The 26,818-nt window shown below is 40.8% G+C and overlaps 2 protein-coding genes and 2 long non-coding RNA genes across 10 annotated transcripts in view; 2 read left to right on the top strand and 2 right to left on the bottom strand.

The window, feature by feature from the left end:
- The first annotated feature begins 33 nt into the window (after positions 1–33).
- katnb1 (katanin p80 (WD repeat containing) subunit B 1) lies at positions 34–11,802 on the top strand. 2 transcript variants are annotated; one of them, XM_018692819.2, is made up of 20 exons: positions 34–230; positions 1,395–1,540; positions 2,246–2,376; positions 2,599–2,716; positions 2,841–2,941; positions 3,065–3,106; positions 3,219–3,302; positions 4,075–4,190; positions 5,344–5,415; positions 5,490–5,640; positions 5,733–5,923; positions 6,009–6,157; positions 6,416–6,466; positions 6,717–6,781; positions 6,868–7,098; positions 7,187–7,336; positions 7,890–7,966; positions 8,421–8,495; positions 8,963–9,079; positions 10,019–11,802. In XM_018692819.2, exons 2-20 carry the CDS (start codon positions 1,501–1,503, stop codon positions 10,158–10,160), a joined length of 2,103 nt encoding a protein of 700 aa, XP_018548335.1. In that variant the 5' UTR covers positions 34–230; positions 1,395–1,500; the 3' UTR covers positions 10,161–11,802. The 2 variants fall into 2 exon arrangements, with proteins under 2 accessions (XP_018548335.1, XP_018548334.1); XM_018692818.2 differs by having other exon boundaries at positions 35–219.
- A 633-nt stretch (positions 11,803–12,435) lies between these two features.
- On the top strand, positions 12,436–16,576 carry LOC108894230 (uncharacterized). Its single transcript, XR_001962786.1, has 6 exons — positions 12,436–12,904; positions 13,989–14,091; positions 14,709–14,854; positions 14,970–15,081; positions 15,413–15,485; positions 16,182–16,576. It is a non-coding gene; the product is annotated as an uncharacterized LOC108894230 (long non-coding RNA).
- Positions 16,577–16,983: 407 nt separating this feature from the next.
- Positions 16,984–21,708, bottom strand: LOC108894229 (uncharacterized). Its single transcript, XR_001962785.2, has 4 exons — positions 21,466–21,708; positions 19,730–19,844; positions 19,185–19,277; positions 16,984–17,970 (listed from the first exon to the last, which is right to left on the bottom strand). It is a non-coding gene; the product is annotated as an uncharacterized LOC108894229 (long non-coding RNA).
- Positions 21,709–22,616: 908 nt separating this feature from the next.
- The window catches only part of kifc3 (kinesin family member C3), a 42,437-nt gene continuing 38,235 nt past the window's right edge, over positions 22,617–26,818 (bottom strand). For 4 of the 6 annotated variants that reach the window (XM_051075983.1, XM_051075977.1, XM_051075986.1 and 1 more), the window contains 2 exons: positions 26,363–26,517; positions 22,617–23,940 (listed from right to left, as the gene is read on the bottom strand). In XM_051075983.1, coding sequence (XP_050931940.1) covers positions 23,932–23,940; positions 26,363–26,517 — 164 coding nt within the window. In that variant the 3' untranslated portion in view covers positions 22,617–23,931. The remainder of the gene's footprint in view (positions 23,941–26,362; positions 26,518–26,818) is intronic. The other 2 variants (XM_018692813.2, XM_018692814.2) reach the window with 2 other exon arrangements.

Genomic DNA, 26,818 nt, shown 5'->3' with positions numbered 1-26,818 from the left:
TATTGTTAATTGTTGTTGTTGTTGTTAATAAAGTTATTTTTGACGGCGGCGGAAGTACAGGTTCCGTTGCTCCGTTGCCCAGTTGCTAAGCTGCAGTCAAGGAGCAACCGGACTGTCAACAAGTTGTCGTGAGAGGCTGAGACGGATTATCAGCGGCCGGTTAAACGTTTAAATGTTAACGTGTCCGTTCAGATGGTGAACGGCTGCGGACAGACGGAGGTAAACTGACGGTAACCGCTCTGATAACAGTTAGCTTTAATTAGCTCACACTGCTAACTGACTCTAACACTGGTCAGCTAACGTTACTGTTTAACGGTAAATAAACCGAGTAAACTGACCAGTGCCGTCCCAGCTGCTGTTCAGTCATTTAATGTGATTGTCCCTGACCTCTTGTGTAAAGTGTCGTGTGATAAATTAGCTGCGTGCTGTTTGTTAATCAGCTTTTCAAACCGTTAGCATTAAGCTAGCTGCTTAATTAAGGGGTGTTACACTGTTTATTGGGACCCGTCACATTCTGTGACCTGAGGAGGGAAATCAAAATCTTTATCATTCTTTATTTCTTTAATATTTAGGGCGAAATTCACAGTATTAAGACATACGGTAAAGTGTGATGCTGATTCATTCATCCAGGGTCCAGTTTATTAGGAACGCCTAGCTAAAACTACGTCCAACAGTTCTGTAATAAATCAGCTCATAATGACCAGTCTGTGTTTTCCTGTTTCAGACAGGTGTTGATTCACCTGTATGGTCATTCTGGAGGATGTAGTTTGTGCTGCTGTTGAACTCTGTTGTGTTATAGTGACAGGTATATCTATTAATTAAAAGGTTATCAGTGACTCAGATGAACATGAAAATCACATGATCATTAGATCAATGTGAGATTTAAGAAAAATATGAAATATAGATAATAATAATATCAAGAGTCAAATCAAATCTGTATACAGACACCAGAATGTAATTTAACAGAGAAAAGTTACGAGCTAAAAGCTTAAGGGAAGAGATTGGTGTTACGGTTCAAACATCCCTAATAGTTGTGAGCAAACTGTTCCACAGTTTTAATGGAGAACGACAAAAAAAGTTCCATAACAACAGACATAATAACGTTAAATTAGAGGCTGACATTAGCAGCGTGAAGAGGAGGAACAACCACAGCCAATGTTTTAAAAAGATCAACATGAAAAAATGTGAATCTAGTCTTTAAAGATTTGGACTCTCTGTGAGTTTGGGACCAGAATCTGGGAGGGTACAGAGAGGCAGCATTAAAAGGAACCAGAACCAGCTGTGGATCCTGTTTTTAGCCTGTTTAAACTCTGAGCAGTCGTCAGACAGATGTTACACAGAACATCACGCAGCTCCGTTAACGGGTTTATTGCATGTTTGTTGTGTCACTGCAGGTGGAGTTGAGTCCACAGGTTAAATGAGAAGCTCTGATCCCGACTGAATTCATGAATTAACCTCGGCGGTGTCCAGTAGTTCATACGAAGCAGCAGTGTGACCAGTATGGCTGCTGCCAGCACCACTAAGATCTCATGGCGACTGCGTGAGTAGAAACTTTATTATTCCTGCTAAACATCCTTTTTGGTTCAGATTGAAAACCCTGATAAAACTCCTGAAGCTGCTGGTGTGACTGCACATTAACACTCACCTGATCTTTCCATCATTAACACATCTGAATGCTGTCAAAAACTGAAATTAACTTAAACAAATGAATCATTTTTAACTGGTTAATCCATCTGTTTCTGTTGCTTATCTGGTTGCAGGTCACATGAATTTAGTTGATTATATTGTTAGAAATTATTGTTATATTCTATTGGGAAGCACTGAAAAAAATGTGATACAATGATAAATAATTTACTACCAAGGAAAAAAAAGAATTAAAACTTATTTTCCTGTATGTGGTCTGTAGTGGTAATAAACTCCATAACCTGTGGGGGCACTGTTTCAGGATGTGAACCGAGGTTTATCATCTTTGTGCTCTCAGCATACACAACACAGTATGCTCCCTGAGTGTCGACATGTTTAGTTCTGTTAAGATGTTCTGATGTCGATCAAGGAGGATTTGGTCTTAATCTGCCCCCCACAGGTTCTACTCTTAATCCTGCAGGTCCTCACAGAGTCCAGAGAACAGTATGTGGTGCAGTGGCACCAGCATCACTGCTTCTTGTCTATGTGAACAAGTCATTCAGTGCAGCTCTGTAGAGATGCAGGTTAGCACTGAATATGTCCCTCCTGTGTTGTTGTACAGAGGAGTTCGAGGCTCACTCCAGCAGTGTTTCCTGTTTGGCCCTGGGGAAAAGCTCCGGCCGCCTGCTGGCCACAGGAGGGGAGGACTGCAGGGTGAACATCTGGGCTGTGAGCAAGGCCAACTGCATCATGGTGAGACCTCCACAAACAGACCTCGATGGATCTGTGTTAGGCGCTCTGGACTGTCCCTGGTTTACTGCTGTGATTCTGAACTGATGCATCAGATTCACTTTAATCCACTGAGAGTCTGTTTACCTGCTGATTTTGAAGTTGTTGTGAAAGCGGCTGTTTTAAATTCAGATTGTGCTGCTGTATCCCCACTGTGTGTGTGTGTGTGTGTGTGTCGTCTCTCAGAGTCTGACTGGTCACAAGAACCCAGTGGAGTGTGTCCAGTTCAACATGTCAGAGGAACAGGTCGTTGCTGGATCCCAGTCTGGATCAATACGAGTCTGGGACCTGGAGGCTGCCAAGAGTGAGACCCAGTTTGTCCCTTTTGTGTCTGTGTTTGGCTAAAAGGTGTCTTCATCTTTTCTTTATTGGTTTTTATACATATTTTTGTGCCATTTGTTTTCTTTTTTTACACACCTCTGCTCCAGTCTTGAGGACTCTCATGGGACACAAAGCCAACATCACCAGTCTGGGCTTCCATCCATTTGGAGACTTCCTCGCCTCCAGCTCCATGGACACAAACATCAAGGTAGCTGTGTGTGTGTGTTGTTTTGTGTTAGTGTTTGTTTTCATGAATGATGAATTAATGGAAGTTTTGTTTTTTTTTTTTTGATCTGATGTGAACATGGTGAACCTGATCTCACTCTGTCAGCTGTGGGACGTCCGGAGGAAAGGATACGTGTTCAGGTATAAGGTAAGAGGTGTGTGTGTGTGTGTGTGTGTGTGTGTGTGTGTGTGTGGTGTCACCAGGATGAGTATTTCAGAATAAAAGTTCTCTGACAGATAAAGCTGTGTTTGTGTTACAGGGTCACACTCAGGCTGTGAGGAGTCTGGCCTTCAGTCCAGATGGGAAGTGGCTGGCTTCAGCCAGTGACGACTGCACCGTCAAGGTACAAACTGATTCATGACACACTAACATTCATCTGCTGCAGCATCAGGCATCAAACCTCCGAGCTCGGAGCATCTAAACATGTCAGGTAGTGACAGGTGGCATCGGCTGTCTGATCAGAGAGTTCCTGATTTAAATCAAACTGTTTCATCTTGTTAAGGATTGTGATTAAGGATTAGTTCAGAATTTTTCCATCATAACCTGAATTTTAAAAAGGCAACAAAATCATTCAGTTAAAATAATGTAACTATCCACAGCAGCAACAGCATTAATAGCATTAATTAAGATTAATAGCATTGCAAATTTATTTTACATCGTCCCAAATGTACTTTCAAGACTAGAAGAAGCTGAATTTACCTCAGGGGAGACAGAAACTCTTAAATTATTTTAGAGAAGTAGAATTACTGCCTCACAGTTGTATGCCTTCACCAACCAGTCTAGCCGCTGTGTTTCGTGAGGTCACATTGACCTTTGACCTCTGACAGAAATTCATTCCAAGTGTTCCTGAGAAATCATTTTCAGGAGAATGTGATGGACACAGCTGTGGAGGCATAAAAATAAGGACAGCATCTAAAAACCAGTTTCTGTTGTTCCCATCTGTTGGTTTTATTCATTCAGTCACATCAGGGTCTCCTCTGTGAATCCTGTAATAATCCTGCTGACTGAAGAAACAGAGCTGGAGATTTGCTTTGTTTTGTTCTAAATTTGATGTCATTGTGTGAACTGGGAACTGTTTGATTTCCTCACCTGTGTCTCCCGTCTCTCTGTCTCAGCTGTGGGATCTGACTCAGGGGAAGACGATCACGGAGTTCAAATCTCACACCGCAGCCGTCAACATCGTTCAGTTCCACCCCAACGAGTACCTGCTGGCATCAGGCAGCTCCGACAGGTACACCACCACCACCACCACCACCACCTGAACTCTGAGGCTGGACATCAGCTCTGATCTCCTGATTCAGTTTATTTCACAAAGATTGATTCTTGTCGATTCAGTTACATCAGATAAGTGAAAGTGTTGTGTAAAGTCACAGAATTTAAACATCTTCCACATTCAACAGATGAGTGATTCTGTTGTTACCTTTAATATAAAATACAGTTATCAGCTGAACTGTTACACATTGCCTGATTATACTGGATATGAATCAACTGTAATCAGACATGTTAATGTGTTTCTAACAGTCTGTACTGTCTCTATGCCTCTACCTGACACCAGTGATATGTGACGTGTGCTGACAGGTGCTCACACACCTGTCCTTGTTGACTTCAGTTGTGATACTTCGGTCTCCTCAGAAACAAGAACCTGTTTGTTATGAGTCATACTGAGTCTGCCAGGATCCTGTAGGGATGACTCAGCTTTTCCACAGAGATGATTGGTTATTTTTACAGCTCTACTGATACTGATACAGTTTTTATATGATTAATCAGTTATCAATTGATAAATCCTCTTCTGGAGAAGAGAGAGGGTCAGAGCAGAATCACGACACAAACGGCTGCAGTACAGAACATTTCAACCACAAGACAAATAAAAAAACTTTAAAAGCATTAAGACAAAGTGAAACAAAGTGAAACCGAAACAGACATTCAAGTACAATAGTTAAGAGATTAGAAAATGAAAATAAACTAGAATACAGTAAAACAAATAGAATATAAGAATAAAATGTACAATGCAGAGCAAGAAATTTATCATGAGCCTCAAATGTGATTTAATAGGAGGCAGCAGAAAACTGAAAATATTTATTATGGATGGTCGACCAGCCGACGTTGATCTGACATGTTTTAACTGTGCGACAGCAACAACGTAATCAGCGGAGCAGAGAAAACAATCTGAGTAGAGTCTGAAAAACGTAGTCCTCTACGTTGAATTACCTAGACAGTGAACAGGAAGTAGTGAATGAGTGATTTCAGACACCGCCTCCATCTTCTCTACACTAGCTTAATTGACAGAAGGTAGCGTGTTGATCTTTTGTCATGAATCATTTTGACTTTTGTTTTTGTCGACAGTGTGTTGATGTGTTTGTGTTTTTCTCTGTGTTTTTCTGCAGAACCATCAAACTGTGGGATCTGGAGAAATTTACAATGATCGGTTCGTTGGAGGGAGACACGACTCCTGTAAGGTGAGTGTAGCAGGTTGGACAGCACTCTACAGGAGTGTGGCCCCTGACCTCTGACCTCTGACCTGTGGCTTCAGGTGTATATTCTTCAGTCCGGACGGCAGCTGTCTGTACAGCGGTGCTACAGACTCTCTGCGGGTGTTTGGCTGGGAGCCCGACCGCTGCTTCGACATGGTGCCAGTGGGCTGGGGGAAAGTCTCTGACCTGGCCGTCTGCAACCAGCAGCTGGTGTGTAGCTCCGCCCACAGGAAGAAGACATCACTGACATCATAAAAACACAAACTCCAAACTCTGACCTCCTCTTCTCCTCTGCCTGTCAGATTGGCGTGTCTCACCAGCTCTCCAGCGTGTCGTCCTACGTCGTGGATCTGAAGCGGGTGAAGAAGAGCGGCGGCGCTGTGATCCAGGGAATCATCCAGGACAATCAGCCGCTCACTGAGCCGAAAGATCCCAAAGGAGCTGCGCTGCGAAGGAACTATGAGAGACCAACGACCACCTGCAGCTCACAGAGGTACGACACATCCAAACGCCTCCAGGTAAAATACGCACCCCAAAAAAGTGGTGTGATGTCACTCCACATGTTGTGATGTCATCAGGGTGAAGCAGAGGTCGGACGCTGATAGGAGGAGCCCCGAAGGTGAGAGGCGGAGCCCCAGCGAGGACGAGGCGGATGAGAAAGTGTCGTCAGCTGAGATCCACAACGCTGAGGACTACAAGGAGATTTTTCAGCCCAAGAACGCCATCTGTAAGTCGACTGTTGCCATCACACCTGCTGCACAAACCTGGTTTAGTTTGGGATTGAGGTTTTGTTCTCGTAGTTCAGTTTTCCAGTTTATTTTGAGTTTTTAAAGATAAAACTTATCAAAATGAAGTTCTTTGAAGTGATTTATTGATTATTATTTTTTAATTCCAGATCATTATGAGGCTGGTAAATGAAGTTTGTTGGTCTAAGTTTTGAGTTAATAAATGAAAAGGATCATCACAGACTCTCTGTCTCTTCCAGCTCGTACTCCTCCCAGGATGTCAGAGCCTTTCCCTGCTCCTCCTGAAGACGGTGAGTTTATCATTTACACACCAGAAACCACATCAGTTAACAACAGCTCTAATCCTAACCATCATCACTACACACTGGATATGCTTTACTTGTAGTTCAGTACATTACTGCCTGTGTGGATTTATAGAGAATAATGAAGTTTTTATTTTCAAAAAGAACAAACAATGTCACTGTTTATCAGATTTTATTTTGTTTGTGTAAATAAATTTAAAGTGAGTGATAAAAGATGTCGGTTCTTTTGTCCTCTCAGAGACCATCTTAGCGATTGGCCGTCAGCTGAAGGACATGGTATCTCCGTTTCCTGATAAGCCGCAGGTCAGTGAAGGCAGCAGCAGCGGTCTGAACATATGTCCAGTGTCTGTTCCTTTGTTGTGTGAAGATAAAGTGCTGTTGTGTTGAAGGCTCCTCCGCTGGCTGCCTCTACTCCTGTCCAGAGGGTGGAGCCTACAGTCGTCTCCTGTGCAAAGCGCCCCGCCCCCTCAGAGGTGGGACCGTCGTCCTCCAACCCCCCCGCCTCCCGCCCCCCTCCTGCTCAGCCTCCCGTCACCACAGCCAAGTCTAAACCACAACCTAAAATCATCCTAAGCACCAGGAATGAACCCATCGGACTGAACGTGGCCGACTTCCTGCCTGTGAGTCTTGACAGTTTTCTACAGAGCTTAAAAAAACCTGATCTTCATCCAACTAAAGTCTTTTTCTGTGCATTGGTTTGTACCTCAGCCTTCGCCCAACAACAGACCTGGAGCTCTGAGCGATGAGGAGGCTTTGTCTCAAATCAAGAAGGGTCACGACACCATGTGTGTGATGCTGAGCAGCCGACACAAGAACCTGGAGACGGTCCGAGCCGTGTGGGCCAGAGAGGACATCAAGGTGAGACTCTCTCTCAGTCTGTGTTTCCTTCAGCTCAGACCAAATCCTGCCTCCTCTCCTCAGCCAGGTACAGACCTGGGATCTGTTTCATACACTTGGAAAAGTGACTTTTGGCCTAAGACATATTTTTTTGTCAGTCTTTATTAATCACAGCAATTCTCTAACATTGCAGATTTTCTCATCAGTTTCATGTTTTGTTAGACAGAATTTAGACCATTTTCTATTTCATACAGTCCACAGCTGCCTGGGCAGAGTTTGAAATGGAAGGATGTGACATTTTTACTCATTTTGCAGTAAAAGTATTTCCGTTTTAAGATGTTGAACAAGAATGAAAGGTAAAACATTTAAGGAGACTGTCATTGTTTTTCAAAGTTTCTCTCCTCTGACTGACACCACGTGAGAAAAAAATCTGATTCTTCTTTTCTTTGTGCACAAGAAATAAAAGACTCATTCACCATTTATTCCACATTAAGTATATTACTTACTCCACTTAAAACTTTCAACCACATCTCATTGACTTCCTCTTCACTTCCTGTCTGCTGTCTCTGTGCAGAGCGCTCTGGACACGGCCGTCTCCATGAATGACCTGTCTATTGTCGTGGACATCCTCAACATCATCAACCTCCAACCGTGAGTCACAAACACACAGTACGCAACATATTGATCAGTCAATTGGTAAATCCACATTTATTGTTTATTATATTGTTCCTAAAATATCTTATTTTTAATGTTTTATATTTTTCTATTTTAATAAAAACAGGAAACCCACAGACCGTCCTTCACTTTATTAATTTGATGTTTCATCAGGCAGAAACAGATGAAGATCTGAGGACCTAAACCTCATGTTAATAAAGTGATGGATGTGTGTGGGTCTCTCTCCTTTTCCAGTCAAAAGTTTTTATTACTAAAACTATTTTAAATTACGTCCTCAGACAGAACAGAAAACCTGTCCACTGTCAAATATTCTGGATAAATACCTTCACATCATTTCTTGAATAAAGATTCTGATATCAGTTCCTTCTTTAAACAACAGCTGGAATGATTCTGTTTAACAGTAATAACTGAGTTTGTTGTTGTGTTTCAGGTCTCTATGGAAACTGGATCTTTGTACGACGATTCTCCCTCAGATTGACAAACTGCTGCAGAGTAAATATGAGAGGTGAGAGACTCTTTGTCTTGTTTATAAAGGTTTGATTGAACTGTACGGCTGAAGTCGTGATCTCTGTCATCATCTGCAGATTATTCTCTCTGTTCGTTCAGAGTTTTATCTGCTTAGATATTATATTTAATCAATATAATCCATGTAAGATATTCAGTTTACAGCCACATGGGAAATAAAAGCAGGAGCCTCGAAGTGTTTGGCTTTTAACTAACTAATTATTTTATTTCTTTTTGGGAATAAAAGTAAAGAAAAATCCCAGGGTGACAGTGATGATTGTTTTTAGATGATGTTCAAATGCTTTAGTCAACTTTTTCTTCTCACCATAAATACTTCGTTACTGTAAATTTATGAGATGAAATTCTGTCTCTTCCAAGTGAACATGAAGCACAGAGATGGTTTGATCTCCGTGCTTCTGTGTGAAATGTTCAGAAACATTAAAGGCTGATCTCTGTGTTTTTTCTCAGCTACATGCAGACCGGCTGTACGTCTCTGAAGCTCATCATGAAACATTTCTGGATATTGATCTCAGACACTCTGAAGGCAGCGCCGTCTGTCGGAGTCGACATCACACGAGAGGAGAGGTTAGTCGCTCTTTACTCTCTTTAATGAACACGTTTAAAAACACCAGACAGACTAAGTTTAGAGTCACTGATTAACCTGCATGTCTTTGGACTGTGGGTTGTTGAAACTGGAGTACCCGGAGAGAACCCACGCAGGCACAGGGAGAACATGCAAACTCCACACAGAAAAGCCCCGGAAGAACCGGGGCTTGAACCCAGAACCTTCTTACTGTGACAGTGCTAACCACTGCACCACCGTGCCGCCTGTATATGATACAGTTAGTAGAAATTACCCAGAATGTCTTTATAACAACTTTACTTTAACTTTTTTTTTATTTTTCATTTCAAAGCCAGAAATGAGCTCCCATATAAAACAATACCTTTAACTCTGTGCATTTATCCATGAAGAAAACATGAAGGACTTTGTGTCTTTGTTCAGTAAATGACACATTACACTATTTCCACATTCACATGTTCCTACTGCTGCCACACAGACCGTTATGTTCCTATAAAAATGACTGAAAAATGTTATTATACCTGGTTTTATTCTTATTGTCTTCATGTCCATCAGTGGTACAGACCTCAGACATAGCAACAACATTAATAAGAGATTGTATTTGAAGAAAACATAATGATTGATGTCATGTGACAGAAAACAAACACCTTCAACATCACTCACTCTAGGTTCTTATAGAAAATCAAGAGGCTGCAGTTTCAGTCAAACTGAGAACAAACTCTGGGATGTTCCATCCTTCCTATCAGTCCCTATCGATCATGTACACCCACAGACACTGAAAATAAGGACGCTGTTAAAGGCTCAGTTTAAAGAATTAAAAAATGCAATTAACCAAGATTTAATGAAAACAAACATTAACATCTTTGTTCTCTCCAGCTCTGTAAGTTTTTACATAATGATGAAGATGATTGATCTGATGTTACCTGATGTTTGTGTGGCTGCAGACACCAGAAGTGCCGAGCGTGCTGTAAACAGCTGAAGAACCTGAGCAACATCGTGAAGAACAAGGCGGCGCAGGTCGGTCGTCATGGCAGCGCCTTCAAAGAGCTGCAGCTGCTCATGGCTCCGCTCGACGACTCGCTCTGAGAACCAGAACCGGGACCATACTGAAGGTTTCACACAGACCGGTCCGTCAGTGGATCAGCTGATCCGCAGCAGGATGAAGGCGACAGGATCGTCTGAGGCTCCTGTTCACAGAAACTTATCCTGCAGAGGCTGCGGTCACACTGGGAGCGGGAAGAAAAATAAATGTGTTGATACAAGTGTTATTTAAACTTGTTAGTCTTCCTCAATCTGACACTTCATCCCTTCACCTTTCTCAGAATCAGAGAAGAAGAGACATGAGCTGGACAATCAGACTGTGAGACGACAGATAGGTCGGACTCTGCTGTGGTTTACATCAGAACCACATGACTCTTTACACACTTTGCCAAGATAAATGTCATTATGAGACGACAGCGGCCTGTTCCCTCAGAGAAAAATCGGACTCAAGGTCTTCACACACTGGGGACGTTTTTTTGTTTGTTTTGTGCGATTAATTCACATGTATTCAAATTGGTGTTTTTGTCACAAGTATTCTGACACAACACGAATACTATGTGGTGAAAATCCAACATTACTCTTGGAAAGAGGTCAATTTCACACCGAGAATAAAATCATCAACCAATCACAGACTGCCAGAGGCTCTGGGTCAAAGGATCCTGGTAGTTGGTCTCTGCCTCCTCAGATGTGGTGTTAGACTCTTGAGCAGAACCTATGTATATTCACAAAAGTATTTTGCATTTTCATGTTATTTATTCACTGTAAGTCCTCACTCAGAAAACTTGACCTCTCTCTGAAAATAGAAGTTATTCTTTCACTATGTAATAGTGTACCAATGTAAGTACTGATGACGAAAACCACAATTTAAAACACTGATGTGTGAATTAATCGCATGATTGAAATCCCCCCCAGTGTGTGAAGAGCTCTAGAGACATGTTTTCATCTGTTAGTCAGCTGACAGAATGAAAACTGATCCGACTCTGAGTAAAGTGACCAAACACAAAATGTTATGCAGCATTAGCCACACTACGCTCAAATTAAAGGAGTTCTATACTGTGGGAAATTTTCGATGCCTCTCATCACCACTGTCATGTCTGCAGGAGACAGAATGTGGTTAGCTTAGCTTAGCATAAAGACTGGAAACAGGAGCTGGCTGAACCACCTGTCACCACACCTGTATGCTACCTGTTTCCAGTCTTTAAGCTAAGCTAATTGGCTGTAGCCTCATATTTTGCGTGCAGACATGAGAGTGGGATTAATCCTCATCATCATCTGACACTGCAAGAAACAAATAAGCACATTTCCCAAAATTCGGAGCTGTTTCTTTAATGTCGCTGCTCTCCTCAGACAGCTGCAGGTTTTAACTCTAATGTGGAGGGAAGAGGGGGCGGCCTGGTTCTGTGCCTGAGCTTGGCTGAAACAGAGGGTCTCAGGTTGTCGGTGATGACCTCTGACCTCTGACTGACATCTCTAATCGTTCATAATGAACAAATGTTTCAGTCAGAAAAATAAAAATGCAAACACTTAGTTCACATGTTGTGATCAACACGTTTAGTCCTTCATAGACTGATGATGTTCCAATATTTTCACTTTGTCTTTTTCTACTTTTCAGACTCTTAGATTCACTATTTTAAGTGTACAGTTCCTACTCCTTATTTAAATAAAGTTGTACATGTTGGGATTGAAATAGAGTTTTGTTTTCTGTCTGTCTGCCTGTTTGTTTGTTTGTTTGTTTGTTTGTCAGCAGGTTTACACAGAAAGTTCTGAACTGATTTGTTCCAAACTTGGAGGAAGGAGGAGGTGAGGAGGAGAGGATCTGGTTAAAGCTGTTCATATGGCAAACCATTCCTTTCTGTGATCACATTAGATCTGCACCAGCATCTCTCATCAGTCGAAGTTGATGTGGGATCTAAAAATTCTGAAAAAGTGTAAGAGACCATTTTAATATTTATATTATTGCAGATATCAGTAATTTAATTCTCCCTGGTCTAAAAGAATATTTCAGAGCTCAACAGCATAATTCTTCCTATTCAAAGTCAACATCATGAATATCTGCAGTAGAATTCTTACAGGTAAAACTCCCAATGTTACTAGTCATAATTGTATTTTGATTAATTACCATTATTTAAATGTATTTTGTTTAAATGTTTGCAGATATTCACAGTACATTTGTTAAACTGCAAGAATTTAAAATGTGTTGCTCTAGCAGGTTTTCCATGTCTGACATTTTGACCTAAAGTCAGGTGAAGTCGCTCTCGAACACACCTGCGACTTATCATTGGTCACATGGTTTTCTACGGACCTATAGAATCCTCGCAGCGGCCTGCACCTGACACACACCCTTCATACGCGGCACCTGCCTCGCGGCTTCTGCTACAAACATCTCCATCGTTATAGATTTACTAAGTACAGGAGCAGCTAATAACTCTCGGCTACATTAGTGTCAGCGGTGGGATTTCCTCCTGCTTTAACAGCCGCTGAAAGATCGATGTTATGTCAATATGTGTCGTTACCGGGAGTTTTAGCTAATTAGCTAGCCTGGGTTAGCTTAGCTTCAGTCACCATGACAGTTTATTACCTGAACATTTTACTCCATGTCAGCGGGAAAGAAGATTGCTGAAGCTGTTTTGATGATACTGACTTATTGGCTGACAACGGAATTCATGTCCGACTAAATCACTTGTCAACTTGACAGTGAAGGAGTCTGTGGGAGCGGGGATTTAAACTCCGCCATCATGGAGAAATGGCGGTTGAGGAAATGTTCACATCGTTTGGAGTCTGTTTTTAAGGTGAGTAAAATTGGTTACAAACAGAGACCAGCTACAAAAGGTAGAACTCGTTTTAATAATTTTAACTTGTGTTGTTCTCCGGACTGCAACGTTTGACCAAATGTTTGTCTTTAGTTCACCATTAACTACAGATGCTACATTAGCTGCTAATGCGACGTTAGCTGAGGTGCTCCGGCTTCTGTGTCACGTCCAAACTTAAACTAATAAACTGTCATCTTCGTCTCTTAACGCTGTGGAGCTTATGTAGAGCAGATTAAAACAAAGTAGATTAAGAGTTGTAAAAGCCTCGCTAGCATTATCCAGAGTCCTGACCACTGTGGCCAACAAGCTAACTCAGCTAACAAACATTTACCACTTGAGTTAGCCGTGTGAGGATGTGTCTGAGTTTACGAGCTGTTTGATTTCGGTGAACAGCCATTAAACAGTCAGTAATATTTACAATCATTGTAATGGATTTAGAGGAACTTTGTGGTCGAGTTGCTGTGTTTGATGTTGTTGCTGTTGACTGAGGGGTGAGACAAATGTGGCTGTGTTTACAGACAGGTGTTAAATTATGTTTTATCAGTCAGCATTAGACACTCACTGATCACTAACCAGCCATTGTTAACCATCTAACTGCATCTCTGGCCTCTCGTGTAAAATTGTGGATATTTTTGATAGATCTCCAGCTTCGTGAAAGCTAAGGGGGTTTCATCAGTAGGTTGGGGTACAGAGTTCAGTGATTGATGTGGTATCTGATCATTTAAGAGCACAGTCCTTTACTGGTTCTCAGGATTCATATGATGTTATAAATGTCAATATTTAGAGTTGTTGTCTATAAACTGGGTTTCATGATAAAGTGTCGAAGGGAGAATAGAAAACTTTAAAGTGTTGACAGTGAAAACTGTTTAACAAATGATCTTAGTTTCATTGCACAGACTTTCTACCTTTGGAGCTCTGTCATGTTTTAGTACATTAGACTGTTTGAAGTTTTCCTTGTATATATTTTTCTCTCCATAAAGTTGAGATGAAAGCTAAGAGAAGTATGAGATGGATGCACAGGTTGATAATCCAGTTTATTGAATGTGATATTTATTGTTTACAGTCTGGGTTTGGAGCATCACGTGACCTGAATCACCTGATCACACCTCCACTCCTCTGCAGACACTGGTTTGACTCAACCAGAGAACTCGCTTTTAGTGATAAAGGTAATGATTTTTCTATATGTGTATATAATTCTGTAACAGTGAAATGGTTTCTTTGTTATTTGATTAATTTTTAAAACATATGAAACGTTATTTTGAATTTGATTTTGAAAATCACAATAAGAGGTTCAGTGGATGTAATGATGTAATTTTCTATCTCCATCTTCACTAATCAGATTTATGTAATAACATTTTCATAGTGTTCTCAGTTCAGTGGAGCTGTCACTGGTCTCTGTCTCTCTGCTCTGCAGTCAGTCTCAGCTGCAGCAGCAAACAATAATAACAGTGTCAACCTTTAGTGTTATTACTGTTCACACAGTGAGTTGACTAGCGAGGCTGTGACAGGATAAACAGAATCAGAATCATGTGAGTCAGTTCAGTTATGTCATTATCACAGGTCAGACACTTGGCTCCACAATCACATGTACAAGAGAAAAAACATCAACACTCAGTTTTCCAAAGACGTACATAAAACAAATGTTGCTGTCTGTTCTAACAGACGCCTCAGAATTAAGATCAAATTTTAGTTTGTTATCCGTGACTGTTGTGAGGTGTTTATACAGTGAAAGTACATAAATGTTAAAGTTGCTTTGTGTTCTTTGTTTTTGTTTGTGACACAGCTTCATCTCGCTGCTCCTCATCATCCTGAGTGAAGACGACATTAGAAGAGTTTCCACTGACATCTGGGACGTGGGCTGGAAACTTCCAGATGTTTCAGGAGGAACAGTTTGTTGAAGATAAATCAGCTTTGTTCTCTGAACAGAAGGTAAAGTGCGTGTGGTTGTTTATTTGCTCTACTCATTCAAAAATATCCAGTTAGAGGAGCGAGTTTAAAGGATTAGGTTTTAACTTCTGTCTCCCCTCCACCTCCTGTCGATAAGACTGGAGAATTTGACCTTAAAGGTTCATCCTCACTGGGCTCGATGAGGATCTGATGAGGTTCCTGGAGTGGCATCATGGAACTGACTGAGCACAACACGGCTTCATGATGACGTAAGTGTCAATACCATTAATTGTTTTTCTGTGTCTGTGTTAAAAAGGTCATAATAACAAGGCTGAATGTTTGAACTTGTGTTATTTTTAGGGTTTAGGGTAAAGAATACTCTGACCTTGTTTAAACTGTGGAAACGAATGTTTCATCTTTAATGTTTTCAGTTCATCTTGTTCTTTGCTATTCACAGTAACAGAAGTGGTGACCAGGGGTAGAGGGGACCCTGTAACAAAGTGTTTAAACTTAATAATTACTTACTTAATGTAACTTTGGAGCTGTCAACAAGCAGAAGCTGCTCCATTAACTAATTGTGTTTTTGATTTCTTTGCCCAGAGCTCCACACAGAGGATGATGTCACTTCTTCTGCTGGGTCCTCTGCATTTTCTCAAGGAACAAGACAGTGAAGGTAAACACTGTTTTAATTAAGCAATGTTCTATTTTACAGTTACAGGTCATGAAATGTTAGACCAGTCTTAATAAACCCCTGCGCCCTGTAGATGACAGACAAAAAGTGTCCCATAAATTACTCTTAAAAGATGTTTGACAGCAGATTCAGTTCTGATTTTCAGACAGTTAAAATCGTCCATTTCCTGTGTTTATTTGATGTCCACTGCTTTGCATTTGATTTTGGCTGTGGTTGGCAGCAGGTGATTGGTCGTATCTGTCTCGAGATAATCAGATTACAGATCTTTTTACAATAAAGAATCAGTGTCTGTGGAGCCACAGTCTGATGCTGGAGTTTTACTCCTAGTTTCATGTATTATTGACATCTGAGTCACCTACACATGTTATTTAAGAGTAAAGTAACTGAACAACATGTAGCACGTTTTTGTTCTGTCCACCTGTATAAAAAAGTATTTGGAGATTTTCAGTCTGTAAAGATGTTTTTATTGCATCCAAAGTAGAACCTCTGATCAAGTTTAGAGTCACAATAAAAATGTTGTATAAATGAAATAACTTCAATGTAGATAAACATAAAACATCAGACAATAAAAATGTCAAATTGTGGTTTGTGTTGTCTGAATTGAGAGAAATTGTTGAGGCTACAATTGTAGGACAAAGATGGTAAATGTCTTTTTTCTGTCTTTAAACTGTTCAACAGGCCACAGGAGCAGATGAGGAGGTCACCGAGGAGAGGAAGGCTGCCACCGATTGGTTTTTGTATCCTCCACATACTCTATCCAGAGGAACACAGGTTCACCACTGAAATCCTCAGAGTCCTGATGATTGGTGGCAGAGGGCAGTGTTCCTCAGCTGATCCTGGTCTGAGAGACAGACTCCTGCTGAACCCTGCAGACCTGGATCTGATGGCTCATCAGATACAGCTGCTCAGCTCTGCCCTCTCCCAGTGTTCATCAGGAGTCTCTGAGGGACCTCACAGGTGTACCTTGGTCCTTGAGATTATCAGTTTAGAGGTTCCCAATTAGACAAATCAGCAGAGCAGAGGTTTGTGGTGGGTCTGCAGCATCAGCGTGAAATATCAGATTTGCAAAATGCGTGCGGAAATATGGAATAACGGGGCCCGAAAAGTTCGAGAAGTGGGGACCGTAACGTCGGGGCGAGACACTGGGGTGTCAGAAGAGCTTTACAAATTAACATTTTGTCCACAGCTCTTCTGACACCCCAGTGTCTCGCCCCGACGTTACGGTCCCCACTTCTCGAACTTTTCGGGCCCCGTTATTCCATATTTCCGCACGCATTTTGCAAATCTGAACATTACTTATAGCCTATCAGACTTCACTTTTGTACAACTGGCCCTGAGCCTTTAATAATGCCCCACAACCCTCAAAGGGTAAGTGATACAGAGGGCAGGAGGGTAGACGGGTGGCTGCAGGATGTGAAGTGACTTCTAAGTGCTGACTCAACACATTGTGAAATCAATAAAACAAGTTAACACAAAAGACCCATATGCAACGTTTCTTTATTAAGTCACCATAACACAGAGACCACAAAACAAACAAATCCAGTATTACCATGAAATGTTTTGCTCATTGACTTAACATCTGTGGTCTAATACGTGAAAAGACATTAAAGAATCTACGTCAGCACACACAGAATGACAAACGCACATGACTGCACACTCAGTGAGTCTCTCACTGTTGAAACAGCAGAGGCAAAACCAAACGCTGCATCATGTTAGGTTTATATGTACAAAAGAGACACTGGAGTCTGTGATATTCCAGCAGCTCCTGTGTCCTGTCTAGTAAAAATGTTTCTGGTTAAAGAAAAAGGATCTGTCTATAATGCTGTCAGACACTTAGAATAACAATCTGAACCCGTCAGTGGCAACAAGAACTTTAGTGGACGTACTTTGATGACATTAGCAGCTGTTTACAGTTGACTTTTGTCCTGTCATTTACACACAAACACATGGGACAATAAAGACGAGGATTTTAAAAATACCTGAGTTAACCTCCTTCAATACAAACTTATATAATGTAAGTGTTTGATTTTGCCTCCAACATTTTGTCAATAGAGTCACTGAGTGTTTGGCCGTGACTGTGCTCAACTTAGCATATTAGCATTTAGCACAACTCCTGCACATCAAACATCGCTCAAGAATTTCAGTCATGCTGACTACTTTAATTAAATACATTTACTGAACAATAAGTCTACAGTAAACTCTGGTGTTAACCAGATCTTTAGAGTTACTTAGATACAGACCATAAATCAGTGCAAAAAAAAAAAAAAAAATATGTATATGTATATATATATATATATATATATATATACACACATACATACATACATACATATACATATATATCAGCCAATGTGGTGACTTTAATAACTACATTACCTTGAAGCACAGTCCTGTCTCAGCAGAGGGACATCATGTGAACTGGAGCTGACTGTGGGGTCTGAGTGTCATCAGTGTCTGGATCATGAGGCTGCAACAGATAAGAGAGGAGAACATGTTTCAGACTGCTACAACAAACCATCAGAGACCCATCAGGAGAATGTCAAGAGCCACAAATATAATTAAATATCCATTAATGTCACTTCTCTCAATCAATCTGACAAATAAAAAAACTGATGAACATCAGAGGTGGAAATTATGTTCACATGTATCAAACGACAACTGTTGTCATTTTAACACTGCAGCTAAACTGTGGACTGACGTTTATACAGTGAGTTTTATATCACGTCACATTAACAGGGAAATTCTGATTATTTTGTTGTAGTTCTATATTCATCTAAATGAAATACAGTGGAAACAAAGTCTACAGCCCTTACAACAACAACAGGTCTGTGAGCAACATTCCTAGTATTTAACATTATTGGGAACTTAATCCTTTTTCACCATAAAGTTTGGAACAAATGGCATGAAAAACAAGTTCAATTTATAAAGTAAAACCGATTCTCAACACATATGGATCATCCTGACCAGTTATTTAGTATTTACTTATTTGATCTGTGCTAATGTTGGAGTGTGTCATGTGACACTGAGAAACCTGTTCCACATTTTGATGCTTAGTCAGTCCACAGTCCTGTAATTAACTCCATCTTCTTTAATTTTATATGGTTAATATATAATGTTCCTACAGCTGTACACAGGCTTTTACCATAGTTTGTGGAAACCTTATGTGATCAAATACAGTCGGGGGTTTAAGTGTGCTCCTCCATGAAAACTTTACATTCTTCAATGTAAAAGATTACATTTTAACATCTTTTTGGATGATGATGATGATTATTATTATTATTATTATTGTCATATATGCATACAAGAATACGTAGAGGAGACAAAATGGGGACAAACTACAACCACTGGATCTTTTGCTCTCAGTGATGACTTCACATTAGTTTGCCTTGGTTGTGCCTAAAATGGCTGCTGCACCTGAGGCATATAATGGTGGGGAAAACCCATTCTTTCAGCTGAGATGGATGTGTTCAAACCACCGACCTTATTTCAGATATCTAACCAAAAACCATTAACCTAGCAAAAATTACAACTCTAATAGACCTGATCTAGGCGGCATGAGAGAGTGTCACTTAATAAAACAGATAAATGTCTTCCTGCATTGTAATAACTGTCACTGTAATAACAGATAAACTGTCTTCCATTGTAAGTGTAACTTAAGTTGTAAACAACACGTTAACTCACATCCAGGTCTTCAGAGAGCTGCGGTCATCCTCATGCAGGTTGACAGGGAGAGAACAGGACAGCAGCTCGTCTGACATGGACATCATCTTGTTCCTGCAGTGAGATGCTCATCAGTACAGCCACGCAAAACTATGCATTTATAGACAAGAGCTTAAAGGTGCAGTTTGTACACTTTCATAGTATTTAGCTGTGAGGTTGCTGAATGAACCCCAAGCATTTCTGTAGCTCTGACAAATTTAAGTTGCTGCCCAATCTGACTCACATATGTGCACCAGTTTTGCACAAATCATGCTACAGTACAAACATGGTGAACTCTGGAAGAGTATTCACTCCCTGGGTGAATATGAAAGGTTCATTCTAAAATAACAAAACACAGTGATTCTTTGCCTCAGGTGATTATACGCTGATGAAAATATGACAACAAGGGAGAATAATTTATTCTATTTCTGCCAACAGACCCACCTACATTTTACACACTGCACATTTAACCAAAGATGATCCACTACATGATCTCTATCAGGCATTAAGAAGTGAAACCAACCGACCTGGAGGTCATGAATCCTGAAGAGCCAACCCAGAACTTCAGACACTCTCCCTGTGTGTGCAGCTTCCTGAACAAGCTGTGAAGGCGGGGGTGCTTGTGCAGAATGCTCTGAAACTCTGCACAAATAAAAAGGAGTGTTAAAGTCCGAGTGTTTGTGCTCACTATGTGTGTTCTTGTAGAAAAAGGAAAATTACAGATATTACAAAACAAAACATTTTTTACTGTCAGATTTGGTGGCAAACCTACAGCTTTTTACACCAACCCAACTCATATGATGAAAATCTGACTACACCTGACAGAGACACACAAGGATTAAATGTAATGCACCTGCTCAGGCAGGTGTACTACAGAACATATTTTCACCTGTGACTCCGTTTTTGTTGCCATAACTTTTATTCTGCCTCAGAGGTTAAATACATTAATTAGTCTGTTGTTTGAGATCCTGCCTCTTTTAGATAGGGATGTTTACTGACTGTGACTCTGTTAACTCTGAAACTTCCTTATCATTGAGGTATGCTTTGAAGCTATGCATTTTGGCTACAAGGGTCCAACACAACCAGTTAACACTATAAACACAATGCGACTGCTCAACACTCGGGTTTATGGCAGAATAACATGAAAAAAAAAAACTGTTTGTTTAAATACCTCTCCTCACAAAAATGTACAACACGTGGAGCAGCAAATCAAGAGTTAACGTCACGTTTTGACCGGCATCGCGTGTTAGAATAAAACATAAACAGCCAAAATGTCCAGTGGAAAGAGAATAATGTAATATCGTGTGACCTAAAAAATGTATTACCAAGACTGTGATAATTTCACTCTGGACTCTGGACCAGACACAGGAGCTGCTGGAATACTACTGCCTCAATCTGTTCGCTTGTTTGTGTTACTGTGTGGCTTTCATTTACGGAAGTTTAAGCACCACACAACAACTAACTGATCGAGGCAGCAACTCCCCGTCTTCTACTCGATAAAGTTCCCGTTTTTGTCAGTGGAGTCTGGATAGTAACATAAAGCAATGTTTCTGGTTAAACAATAACCCGAAAATACCAGAAAATAACAATCCGAGCATGTCAGTGGCATAAACAAGCACTTAAGTGGACTTAAATTCAGGCGGACAAATGCCCTGTTCGTTTACATTTCAACAGCTGTTGGCGGTTCTTCATCAATACTGCACCCATTCGATAATTTTTTTGTCCTGATCAATCAGTTACACCCAGGTTCAAAATACCAGAATCATCTTATATATATATATATATATATACACGTATAGGACACAAAACAAATGTTTGTGAAAATGGTTTTGTTTCCGCTGTTCCGATAGGGATATTCACGCGTATTTGGTCACGTGACTCGGCTGGACGTCACATATTAGCATGTGGCTATTCAAAACACGTGTCCAGTAGTTTTACATCCCCGGAATTCTGGATACAGGCAGCCATATTGGACGACAAAACAAGTCTAACGTTTTAATCAAACCGCCAAACTGAGGTGATAAAAACTAAAGATACCGGAAAACATTTACAGCTGACCACAACTGAGGCAACAAGACAAACTTTGAGCCAAAAAACACAATCCAAATCTAAACACACCTGCTTGGACTACGCTACCAATTTTCACATTTACCGGAGAAGATCAAACTGGTTGAAATTACATTCGCTATTCAGAAATATAAGATACATGAACGGCTAATGTGGCATTTCAGTGAATACGGTGCTAAATAAGCAGATAACTCACCAGGTTAGCACAATGGAGAAAGTTCGTTGATTAAATCCAGAAAACTGCTGCGTGTCACAGCGACTTTCACCTCAAATATCCTCACAAACAATCCCACAGCGAATATTCAAGATGAAAATATCTTCTCTCCTGATGTTACTTCGAAATACAACCAAACTGTTTACAAACTGCAAACTTTTCTGCTCACACCCCATCTGAGGCGAGCAGAACTAACATGGCGGATATCGTCTTCCTCTACCTATCAGTTTCCGGCAGGACCGGATGCCTCGCGGCACTCTGCTGCCCCCCACAGGTTGGGACCAGACTACAGGTCGGAGAGACTGAAGGTGTATAATTCGGTTGCGGTGATGAAATCAAGGACGGTGGGATTCAGCAGACTCTTCGTTGGAAAAGTTTTAACAGCTAGGCGGCGTCTTTTGTTTCTCCTGCCACGTTTAGATGAAACCACGCGCACTTCCGTATAACAAATGCATCAACGAAATGACGCAAACCTCGTCACCCCTGTGTAACTGTGATCGCCTGTCCTCCTTGAAAACAGCCATTTTACCGCCTATTGTAGCTCACCGCGGTTCCTCATGGAAACGCAGCCATCTAAACGGTTGGAAAAACGATCGGCGGCCATGTTTTCTGACTTTTCAGAAACCTGCGGCTTTTGGAATCTCAGCCCTCTTTGGTTGTTTTTGCTACAAATATTGAAACATATTTCGAGTGACGATTATGTTAAAAGAGTGTGAGCTCAAATATGAGAGAAACAGCAGCAGTTAGCTCGGGAGCGTCTTCTCGCACATGCGCTCTTTCTATCTTTCGGTCTGGACCATTTACAGTCTATAGTCTAGACTTCTTGGTGGCAGAATAAAGCCTGGGTTTTGTGTAAGGTCATACAATCCACTAGCCAGCATCTTTAAAGCTCATATATTAACATGCGGTCACAAGATATGTGGACAAGGCTCAACAAGAAATTGTTCCTGATACAAGTTAATCAAAGAGCTTTAAATATTTCCCCATTTGCCATGTTTGCGCCAAGCTAAGAAAGAAACACATCCTGACTCCAGCCCTGTGGTAGCGTAACGTCTCACATCTCTCACCCAACAAATAAGCACATTTACAAAAACCAAGACCTGCTCCTTCAAATATTTCACAGTGAGTCAAGCTCATGTTTGTTTTGGAGTGTTTATTAAAAAGGGAATACAAAAAAACAAAACAAAAAACAAACTGTAGAAATCTACAGTGGAGACAAAGCAAGCAGACATGTTGATCATCAGGTCAACAACACACAGCAGCTCATCGCGTTTCTAAGCATTCCTGTTTACTACAACTACGACTAACAGTTTACATCCTCCTGCTTCGCATCAACCTCAGCACCAGCTCAAACGGCTACAGATCTGTTCAGTCTGAGGTCAAAGGTCACCTGTGGTTCCCTAGGTTTGTTTTCTACAGAGGTGACGAGACAAGAGCAGGATCACACTGAGAAGAAACAGTCGAGGAAAGTGAAGAAGATTTGAGTGTTTTTTTTTTTTTTTGTTTTGACTTAAATGAGCTGAAGGAAGACGAAGATTCGTCCGCTCTGCATGAGAGAGAAAAAAAAACATCCACAGGAACAGCAGAAGATCGAAAAACAACAATCATGTACACGTGACGATTTCCTTGTATTGCTCACGTCCTATTGGACAGCTCAGCATCAGTGGAGTACCCTGATTGGATGAAGGAGGACTACGAGGACACAAAGTCAGCCTCCGAACTACAGAAGAGGATTCAAGACGTGATAAAATTAGATCAATCTCAGTTTTCTGAGATAAAATAATTTGAGATTTAAACCAGAAATCTTCATTTTCACCTCAAAATCTTAAGATTAACCTCAAAATTTTCACGTAGCCTGCAAAAAAAAAAAAAAAAAAAAAAAAAAAACATCTTAATGAAACAAAAAACAAGATTAAAGCATGTCAAACATAAATATAGAACCATATTATGCATATATTATAAATCAGCCACATCTGGAACTGTGGGTTAGAAAATAATCTAGAAATTTAAAGTGCAACTTTACAAAGAAACAATAAAATACTGTGATTGGAAAGCGTATACTGATTTCTGGGAGGATGAGTTAGTGAGAATTTCAGTTCGGTCCAGATGGGAGGAGCTCGAGGACTTTTAGGAGTTTCAGTGGTTTTTCATCAGAGTCTGTAAAAGTCTTTAAATGTCCATCACAGCAAGAAGAAATCTAAACATTTGGCCATGTTCTCCACTGAAAGAGACATGAGTCAGTGGATATTTCAGATTGTTCCACCCTGTAAAGTTGCCAAAAGTCTTTGCTCCTTTGTCCCGCTCAGACGGGGGTTTAATAAATCCAGCAAGGACAGGATGGATGTGATGTCCCATCAGGTAAAATCCTCAGGGTGTTGGCCGACACCCTGCGATCAGACCCGGACGTCCCACAGCATCGGCGTCTCTGGGTCCCTCAGGCCGTCAGCTTCAGTCGTCCTGCGGAGAAAACCAACAACATCAGTCAGAGGTCATGTGACACATCGCTGAGTATAACCATGTCCACACTACTCAGAATAAATGTGAAAACATGTTTGTTTCTCTAACACGCTGGCCTTGCAGACACAAAGTTTTACTTCATTAGGAAGTGACCTGATACTCCACTCTGTTTCTGCACATGTTCTCTAAAACCAAAAAACCAAACGTTAACTGAGGTTAAATCCTCCTTCATGTTCAGATAAAGAGCCAAAATCATGAAGTCTGGACTACTGTCTGTTCCACTAATTTAAGAAAATCTATCACTGAGCATTTAGTTCATCTAAGCAGGGTACACACTAAAAGATACTCGGGCAGTACCCCCTCTCGATGAAAGTCAATAAAGGTCTGATCATCTGATGGTTCTAAAGATTATTTTATCAGATTTTCCTGTTGGGTGAAATGTGTTCAGAGTGATTTTACCCTGCCCTGATCTGCTCCAAAGACGATCGGTAAATCCACCTTGATAAATATTAAATGTTCAGTATTTATGATCAGAAATCCTGTGTGGGGATAAAACAGAGGAAAGATGAGAACACACTCCGTGATTTGTCATGTGGAACGGAACAGTGGCCAATCAGGAAGCAAGATGACTGAAGACGAAAGCACAACAAACATGTTTGTCTACTCTACAGAGTCCAGACTCTGGTTGTTGGTGGTGAATCTGTTAGTGTGTGGTGTGCTGTGTTGGTCTTCTTGTCACACATCACACATTATAAGAACAAAACTGTGAGATCTGACATTATTTGTCGTCATGTGTGTGGTCTCTCACATTTTCTAAATCGGTTAAGATTTTAAAAAGCTTTTAGTGTGTGCCAGGCTTTACTGACAATTCACTTTCTATACACTGATGACAAACAATGATCCACTGCTGAAAACCTTTGCTCTAAAAAACAAAACAACAAAAAACACAACTCACGGCATACCCACACGAAGTGTCCCTCTTATTCTATTAACACAGATACCAACAGTGTTTTCAGATTTATCAGTGTAGACATGGAGTAAACAATCCCACAATCCTCAGATCATCAGCACGGATGCCCAGCCAGGCCACAGAGCAGCAGAGACAAGGAAGGACAGGGAGAAGGGGTACAGGATTCATCCACACCAACACCAACTCACTCACAACACCACCACTCTGAAGCCACAAGGAAGACGTTAATGGATTAAATCTATAAATCTGGTTAGAACAGGATGTTAAAGTGAGACACACACACTCACAGATGGTTTGTTGTTACGTTTCAGGTGTCACAGATTCCTGACTATGATTAAATCACTGCGTTTATATCAGTTTAATCTCTGTGTGTTTAGCCCAGCTCTCTTTAAAGCTTTACACAGTCCATAACTGCCTCAAATGCTTCTGCAGCTAAATTCACAACAAAAACCGTCTTTGTATTGGCACATTTACTCACTAACACTACTAATTCAATTGACCTTTTCTTTAACCAGAAACATTACTATATATCACCACCAGACTCCATGGACAAAAACAGCAATTTTATCAAGCAGAACCGGGAGTTACCCCAGGAGAGTTAATAATTACTTCTGCCTCCATCAGTTTGTTTGTTAATGATATTGTTCAGATCCTTTCCTGAAGTAAAAGTAACATACAATAACACAAACTAACTAACAGATTGAGGCAGAAGTAATTAGTAACTCCCATAGGGTAACTCAATGTTCTGCTTGGCAAAATTTCTGTTTTTGTTAACGCAGTCTGGTAGTGATATATAGCGATGTTTCTAGTTAAACAAAAATGATCTTGCTCTTTAATAAACAGTTCTTTCTCTGTAGGAATCCTATTCATATTGCTGTCAGACACATAACAATCTGAGCCTGTCAGTGACAAAAACAAGAACTTTGACATGAACAAAATATGGGAAAATAAAGCTGAGGTTCAAAATACCACACTTGTCCTTTAAATCCAATGTAAAAAAATCTTGGAATGACTTTGCTTTTCTTTCTGTAATCATTAAGGGTGATTTTTTCTCTTTTGACGGAGCTAGGCTAACAACTGTTTATGCTAAAATAAGATAAACTAGAGCTCTCTCTGCTCTGGACACACAGAGACGAAACAAAAGTCCAGTGAAGTATTCCTAACATGTCAGACTGTTTTCCTTTATTTTCCTTGTGACTTGAACTTGTTTCTCCACAGATGCTGAGTTCAAACAGACGACACAAACAGCACAGTTCGCTGCACACAGGAGGCCTGTGTGCTCGGTGGGCCCTGCTCACGGCTCTGCAGGCGCACAGACAGAAGCTGGTGGAGCTCTGTGGTTAGAGGTAGGGAGTGTTAGATGGGGGGAGGAGGAGAGGGGGGAGGGGGACCATGCCATGCCGAACGCTTCCATGCCAAGCTATCCACCAATCAGCATACACCCCCACCTACCTGCCCACCGTCCCCCACCAATGGGCTGGCTCTGTCTACCTGTCTGTCTGTAAACCAACCAATCAGACCACAGAATGAGGACACAGAGGAAGAGGAAGAGCAGACTGACAGCAGGTGATGCTGGGAAAATCCTCCATCACTGTTACAGTTCAGACCTGTGATGTTCAGGAGTTATTTATCATTATTATTATTATTATTTACTCTTCTCACCTCACCCACTTTTATCTCAGTTCCTGCTCAGTTCCTACATTTCCCACAATGCCTTTTGTCCGCCTCCAGAAAAGTGAAGGCTGCTGATGAACGCAAGTTTATATCACGAGTTTTTAGACTTTTAGTTTGAAAGTTGTTCTTCAGCTACATAATATATTATATTTATTTTATAATCAGTTAATCATTTACTCATTTTTAAAGTAAAGATATGAAATATTTTCTGGTTCCAGTTTCCTAAAAGTCTTC

Source organism: Lates calcarifer, linkage group LG2, assembly GCF_001640805.2.
Source record: "Lates calcarifer isolate ASB-BC8 linkage group LG2, TLL_Latcal_v3, whole genome shotgun sequence".
Lineage (NCBI taxonomy): Eukaryota > Metazoa > Chordata > Actinopteri > Centropomidae > Lates > Lates calcarifer.
This window is presented reverse-complemented; position numbering and strand designations above follow the sequence as displayed.